This window comes from Sciurus carolinensis, chromosome 9 (assembly GCF_902686445.1).
Source record: "Sciurus carolinensis chromosome 9, mSciCar1.2, whole genome shotgun sequence".
NCBI classification, from domain to species: Eukaryota; Metazoa; Chordata; class Mammalia; order Rodentia; family Sciuridae; genus Sciurus; species Sciurus carolinensis.
In genome coordinates, this window is record NC_062221.1 from 73,476,211 (window position 1) to 73,484,151 (window position 7,941).

The 7,941-nt window shown below is 37.8% G+C and overlaps 1 protein-coding gene across 3 annotated transcripts in view; it reads left to right on the forward strand.

Moving 5' to 3' along the window:
- Positions 1 to 4,334, forward strand: part of Cd80 (CD80 molecule) — a 30,597-nt gene extending 26,263 nt beyond the window's left edge. Inside the window, exon 7 of one of the 3 annotated variants that reach the window (XR_007110097.1) lies at positions 4,188 to 4,205. Coding sequence is in view for 2 of the 3 variants with exons in the window: in XM_047563013.1 (XP_047418969.1) it covers positions 3,926 to 3,948 (23 nt within the window). In the remaining variant the exon portion in view is untranslated. Of the gene's footprint in view, positions 1 to 3,925; positions 4,165 to 4,187 lie in introns of those variants that run through there. The other 2 variants (XM_047563015.1, XM_047563013.1) reach the window with 2 other exon arrangements.
- Positions 4,335 to 7,941: the final 3,607 nt, after the last annotated feature.

The window sequence follows — 7,941 nt, forward strand, 5'->3', positions numbered from 1 at the left end:
TCTAACTTGCCATCCTCTTGCCTCAACCTCTCGAGACACTGGGATTACAGATGTGTACTAACATGCCCAGCCTACCATTTCATCTTAGTAGCTTAGTGGTAGAGTACCACTGGGTTTAGTCTCCAGTACAGCAAAACAAATAAATAATTTTAAAATTTCTTTGAGCAATATCTTTCTAAGCCTATTTTATGGGAGAGAAACTGGAGACTGCCAGAAGGTGAGTGATTTGTTGAGGTTATACAGATAAGGAGCTGAACCAGGACTCAAACTAGGCTTCAAGCTCCTTTCATTACACGTTTCCTAAAGCAGTCTTTTAAACACCTACCCCGTTTTCTTTTCATTTCAGTATATTGCTCACTTCTTGATACTGAAATCTTTCCTTTTCCCTCAAGAAGATTCAATAACTAGCACATGGTTTTGAGAATTTGGCCTCTGAAATTTGGTACAACCCTGTATTTATTTTCATGTCTTATATACTTTACAAACTTAATATACTTATGGAATAGAGCAACCGTATCTGATGCATCTTTGCCATAAACATAGAGCCTTGATCAATAGCATTTGATTGGTGGTAACTGCTTTAATAAATACTTGTCTGACAGATATTTCATGTGAAGAAAATTAGACTAGTTCTAAATTCTCTCATACTTCTAGTCTTCCTTCATATTCTTTAGCTATTAAGATTTATATCTACAATATTACCTCAAGCTAGGAACATTCTTGGCCTTGAGATTAAAAATGCACAATTGAAAAATGTTTTCCTCCCTTGCAAATGTAGGGCTTCAAGTACTCATTTATTTTGTTTCCAAAGGCTCCACCTCCGTTTGTGATTGACTTCTTCTAGAAACTTCTTCAGATGCTTGAACTACCCAGCCATGTCCTTTAAGTGTCTGTTTGCTAGGAGAAGCCTCTTCACTGTAGTGGTTTTGCAGAAGTGTCTAGAGGACTGCAAGGGGCACTGAGGTACCTCTGGTGACCTTGATAAGGTTTAGAAACCAAAAATTCTCTGTGTGTAGAAGTGACGTTAGAGAATATTAGTCTTAATGACAAGGACACTGAAAGGCACAGCAGAGATAAGTTATAAAGGCTAGACAGGATCAAAGGGCTCAGGTGCTCAGTGCAATTTCTCTTCAACAGTTTGATGCTGGGCTTCTTTTTTTTTTCCTATTGAATCCAGAGCTCAACCACAGAGCTACATCCCCAGCACACACACATGCACGCACATACACACACACATATGCATGCACACACACACCACCTTTTTCTTTTCTCATTTTTGAGACAGAATCTTGCTGAGTTGCCCAGACTAACTTTTAACTTGTGATCCTCCTGCCTCAGCCTCCTGAGTAGCTGGGATTACAGGCATGTGCTACTGAGCTTGGAGCCAGAATTTGATTTTACATTTTTTTTCCTTTGTTGCTCTCTAACTTCCTCATCAGATTTTAGAGAAAATAGAACTATCCAAAATTAATTTCCTCTGATGTGTAAGATGAGTGAATGCCTTTTATACCTCAAAGCAATAAAGCCAGAATTAAAGACAGGAAGTCAGGATAGATAGGTGATAGGGTCAAATCAAGAAAATGGAGGCCAGTTTGGATCTGGGAAGTTGGAGACCACCCCTGGGAGATTGGAATGTCACTGTCTCCAGAGCCCTTTGATTACCAAGATTACTTGCATTCTAAATCAACCCCTCCTGAGAGTTCCTCGAGAAAAGGGCATTATACAACTAACAACCAATAGATGTCCTCTCACCCTCCTGAGATTCCTTTAGTCTACAGGGCAAAAAATAGTCAAAAAAAAAATGTGCAATTTTTACTTTTGCCATGGGTTTTTCATAATCAGGAGTTTAAAGTGGCAGGAAGGAAAGCAGTAATGTCCTTAAGTCTGAATCCTCCAAGGGTCTCTGGCATAGAACAAGCTGGGACCCTAGTACTTTGCCAAAGGAGGCCAGAAATAACTTTGGCAAAGCCCGGTGGCAAGAGATGGGTTTTATAGACTGTATTGAAGCTCAAACTTAGGGAGACATCCCTAATTTTCTCACTGAAGATGGGAGTTTCACTCTCAATAGTATTGCCAGGTTCACCATTAGCCTGCACACTGGGAAATTACAAATGATCAAGAAATGTGTCTTTCATATTTTGCCAGCTTTGCCTCAATAATCTCTGCCATTAGAGGGGAAGGACTTAAGGAATCACCTACTAAGGGAGAGAAATCAAGGGGACTCCCTTCCAACTTACAACAGATAAGAATAAATTTAGGGAGATTTTCAGAGGCTCCAAATAAATGTATTGAGATGTTTCAGAACTTATGTCAGGTATTTGACTTCACCTGAAAAGATTATGTTATTACTTAACCATCTAGAGCACATGTAGTTCCCAGAAATGATACTGACTGGGATCCAAATGATGAACAGAACACTTGGAGGGTTAGACATTTCCAAATGTTGAGCCTTAAGGCCCTCAGGAGAATCAAGCAAAAGCTCATTATTCCAAGGTCTCTGAAATTGTACAGGGTCCCCAGGAAAGTCCTGCTATTTTCATGGAGAAACTCAGGGAGGCAATGAGAAAACACACCACCCTGGATCCTGAATCCATAGAGAGCCACCTATTTTAAAGGATAAATTTATCATTCAGTCAGCCCCAGACATTTGAAGGAAAGTACAAAATTGGCATATGACCCTGATCAATCCTTAAGTGATATCCTCCAGCTTACATTTTCCATTTTTTTTTAATAATAGAGATCAAGAGGAAAAGAAAGAAAGGGAGCATAAAGAGAAGAAAAAGGGTTTATTAAGGATCATTCAAAACCTCAAACAGCAGAAACTTTTACTACCCTGCAACAGCCCATGTAATCCACCCATTTTAGGAGTTCAAAAGCCAAATGGGGAATGGCGCCTAGTCCAGAACCTTAGAATAATTAATGAAGCAGTCTTTTCCCTCCAACCTGTGATTCTTAATCCATATACTCTGTTATCTGAGATTCCAGCTGCTGCTTGGTTTACTGTGTTAGATTTAAAAATGCCTTTTTCTGTATACCCTAGACTCTCAATTGCAATGTTTGTTTACCTTTAAGAACCAGATACTGGATCTCAATTAACCTGGACAGTGTTGCCTCAAGGATTTAGAGATGGCCCTCACCTGTTCCAACAGCACTAGCTAAGGACTTAACAGAATTCAGAGATAAAACATCTGTAATTTTTCTCCAATATGTAGCTGAAATCCTTTTATGTTCCACCACACAGAAGGAATGTCAAAAGACCATTACAGAACTCCTAAACTTCTTAGCTGATAGGGATTATGAGATCTCAAAGAAGAAAACTCAATTATGCCATCAACAGGTTTAATATTTAGGATTGCAACTGTCTCAAGGAACCCTCAAGCAAGGACAGGAAAGAATAGTACCCATAGGACAATATCCTCTGCCCCAGACCATAAAGCAACTCAGGGGCTTCCTAGGGATAACTGGATACCACAGGCTTTGGATTCCTGGGTATGGGTAATTAGCTAAGCTTCTTTATAGCCTCCTTAAAGAAACTCTACACCAAGGAGCAACTGCCCTGGTATGGGAAACAGAACATACTAAAGTTTTTAAGATATCAAAAAGGTGTCTTACTTGAAGCCCCTGCCCTCAGCTTACCTATGGAGCAAGATTTAACCTGTTTGTCACTGAGAAGAAAAATAACCCTGGAAATAGTCACCCAAAAACACTGGAAAGGCAGCCATGGACAAACCAGCTCAATAGCCAATGGCATATTTCAATAAAGAGCTTAGCATAGTAGCTTCATTCTTGAAAGTAATGGAAAATAAGGTCTCATAATTTTCTTCCACATCCAAACCTGTCCTATTACCAACTAGGAAAAAAAAATTATTAAAATGCCCTAGATGAATTTCTGCTCGAAGGAGCAATTTTCTTCAGCTTCTTCCAGATCTCAGTCAAGGCTTACATTAAAATGTAATGGAAGAAACCTGCAGGCTCAGGAAGAGATCCAAGAGAAAAAGAAAAGAAAAAGCATCTTTTACCTGAACTCCTACTAATTTAAACCAAAAAGTAAATTTTATGATGCTTTACTAAAATAATTAACAGGCTTGTCATTTTTTTCTAGTACTCTTGTTTTTTTCTTAAATTCTATATTTTTTGAGCTCATGATTTTAATGTCTTTATGATCAGTCCTATTTTTATTCAACCAGAGTTTTAAACATCTGTGACATTGTAATGGAGATTCACCTACAAAAACTTACAAGGGAGGATCCAAGATGGAGGACTAGAGGGAGGCTGCGTTCCTTGTCACTCGGTAACTTGGGTTTCAAGCAGAGGCTGTTTCTTGATTGCTCACTGTCAGGCACCTATCATCGCCATTTGCCTGCCTCTTGCCTGCCCATCGCCTGCCTTTCACCTATCCATCACCTGCCCAAGGTTCACCTCCCGATCGGCCCACAGCAGTCAGCAAACTGACCACCAGCTGGAGCGCCAGCTGTCTGCTGCTGCCTGGAACTTCACTGTCACAGTACCTGCAGGATCCTGCAACCAGACCAACCACACCCCACCTCCAGGACCTCCAGCTGACCACGCCCACACCCTGAGCTGCAACTCCCCATTTCCCAACACATTTAGAAGGCACAGTGGCCATCTTGGATAATCCTGGAAGATGTATCTTCCATCTTTAGGTGGGGCAAATCCCATCCTGAGACACCTGCTGGAGACTGGAAGCTCATTGTAAGATACCTCTCACATACATCAGGCTACTGAAGACTGGGAGGTTTAAATACTGTATGACTGTTGTAGTGTAGATTTTCTTTTTTCTCCTTATTGAAAATTTACAAGGTCTTTGCTTTTGTGTTATGTGTCTATTGTGTTGTCTGTCTATATATGTGTGTCCATATATCATGTACATGATATCAAAATTGGTATATAGATAATGATCACTCATGAATTAAAATTTAAAAATGGATCCAGATACCTTTAATTCACGTGATTTTAAAAGGTTCAATTTAAATTGGGTAAACAAATGAAGATAAAATGTCTTTAAAATTATTTAACTCACAAATCTCTCTAGGTGGTCAAACTTATAAAATGTTGATGTCTAATATCCATTGTTTCTAGGACTTTTCTTCAACATGAAAGAGATGACAAATACTGTTCAATACACTTGTCTGACATCTTGGGTTTTACAGTAAATAAATTAGATTTGACATGTATAGGATTACTCAAATGTGTTTGTTAGAGACACCTGATTAATTTACAAAGTTAAAATCCTAACTGTTAAGTATAACAAGTACTCTTAACTCCTTAAATTCCTTGGGGTAACATACTTAAACATTATTGGTGTTTTCATAGATTGGTAAATAAAAAAGTGTTTAAAATTGCTTTGTGTCAACACTAAAAACAAGGTTACTAAGAATTAAGTCCTAACAGGTACAATTCTATATACAAGGGATCCAAAATTTCAACTGTTTCAATTAGAGTACTGTAAATAACATAAAGTATTTCTTCTTATTAAAATGGAGTACTTTATCTCAATTAAGAACTTTCATAAGGGTTGTTTCAGAGCATGAATTTAAAAAGGGATCAACAGCTAAAAATTTCAGTTATATGTATGGAAATATATTTAGTAGAAGGAAAAAGCAAATATTTCTGGGTAAGAACGTCTTTGTGTGATAAAATACATGAAGTTATAAGTAAGTGCTAAGAAAGTCTGTGTGTACATAAATGGCAAATTTCAACAAGTTTGTGTGTAACTAAGTTGGTTATATGTATATGGGACAATCAGTTAAAGCTATTTAAGATTTTGCCCTAAGGTCAAATACTAATGTACTGATATAAAACCAAGGTTTAATCCATATGTTAAACTGACAAGTAAACTAAAACATTAATTTACTCTTAACATTGTGTCTATTGTTTTATTTTTTGAAGTGACTGATCTTGAAGGAATTGGGATCTGTTTAACACTGGTTGCACGGCAATAACTGTTATTTTATTTTCGAGTATTACACTATATCACAATATAAATTTTCCTTTAAAAGTTAAACTTTGTTAATATAAAAAACATCAGTATTGCATACTAAATGTGTTCATATCTTCCAGGTATACAAGTCTTTAAAGCAGAAAATTTAAAAGAATATTTTTATCAAGTTGCTATTCTCTAAACTAAACTTGTTTATAATGGTAATTTTAAACTTATAAAAATAGCATGTTTTATTGAGGATTTATTTATATCATTTAATGTTCTGTAACTGGACATGAACCTTATGTTATCTTCTACACCATGATAAAAATGTAAATTTATTTCTAAAAGATAATGCAAGCCTAATCTCTTTAAAGATTAATATTGTGAAACACAAAAGGATTTTGCCACTTTTTCCACAAAAATAAAGCTAAAAGCTCTCTCAACCTTTCCTTTTTTTTTTTTTTTTTCCTCAGTGCTGGGGATTGAACCCATGACCTTGTGCTTGCAAGGCAAACACTCTACCAACTGAGATATCCCCAGTCCTTCAGCCTTTGCTTGATTCATGTTTTGGATGTAATGTCATATTGTGTTAACTAACATTCATATACATTCAGAAAACAATATATGTAAACTTTATAAAATGATATTCAAAAAACAGGCAAAGATAGCTTCAGAACTAGAACACTTGGAGATTGGTGAAGAACCCTGCCTTACCTGAGATAAGGCACTGCCTCCCACCTACTGCGTGTTAGAGTGGCTCCAAAATAAGCCAGACATCAGCTCATTTAAACTTACATTTAAAAGATTAATTTTTGCTGTAAAATTACTGTGATCTTGAACAGGGGATATAATGTATAACTGAGTCAAAACTCAAGATAGCTATTACACAGACTAAATATGTTTTTACTCTTGTTAATTCCATTTTGTATTTTCCTTATAAACTCTATAACTATTGCCTTTTAGTGTTTTGCAGAGGTACTGATTCAAGAACAAACAACATGGGTGAATTTGAGATAATAAACCAACACCTATAGGGCAGATAATATAGACCCCAATTAAATTAAAGGGGCTAAATGACTATAAAGTTATAGACATTAAAGTTAAAGCCCAGAAAGTGAGGAATTAGAGGGAGACTGCACTCCTTGTCTCTCCATAACTTGGGATTCAAGCAGAGGAAAATCTGTTTCTCTTTGAGGCAGTCTTTGCTGCTCATCAATCCCCTGCTGTTCATGCCATTTGTCCATCTCAATTGCCTGAAGTCTGCCTTTTCAGTGCAGATTGCTCATTGACAGCTGCCTATCATCTGTCATTTGCCTGTTTACCTGCCTCTTGCCTGACCATCACCAGTCTTTCACCTACCCATCACCCACTGCCCAAGGTTCATCTGCTGATCATCCACCATTAGCCTGCAGACCGCCCACAGACCACTAGTGGATCACCTGCTTCCCACTGTTGTCTGGAAGTCCATTGTCACAGTACCCACAGGTTTGGTTACACATGGCTGCCACCATTTTGGGACAACAGCCAGGACCTGAAGAACCCCCAGCCCACCCACACCCTGCCAAGACTCAGCACCCATGCCCGGTTGGTGCCCATGCTGTGGCTCCCCATTTACCAACACTTTGGAAACCAGCGCAGCTATCTTGGATTATCTACAAAGCGGAAGCCAACATCTTTAGGTGGGGCAACTCCCATCCTGAGATGCCTGCTGGAGACTAGAAGCTCATTGTCAGGTACCTCTCATGCATCAGGTTACTGAAGACTGGGAGGTTTGAATAGTATATGACTATTATAGTGTAGATTATTTTTCTCCTTTTTGAATTTTTAAAGTTTTTATTTACTTTTCTTACTCTATTTTCCTTTTCTGTATCTGTTTCCTCAGAGTCTCTTTCTCCCTTTTCTCATGCTAAAAACAAACTTTTGATTCTGCTTTCACCCTTCCTATGATCTAGTACCTCTATATACTATTTTCTTATCCCATTAACAGTTACATCCTA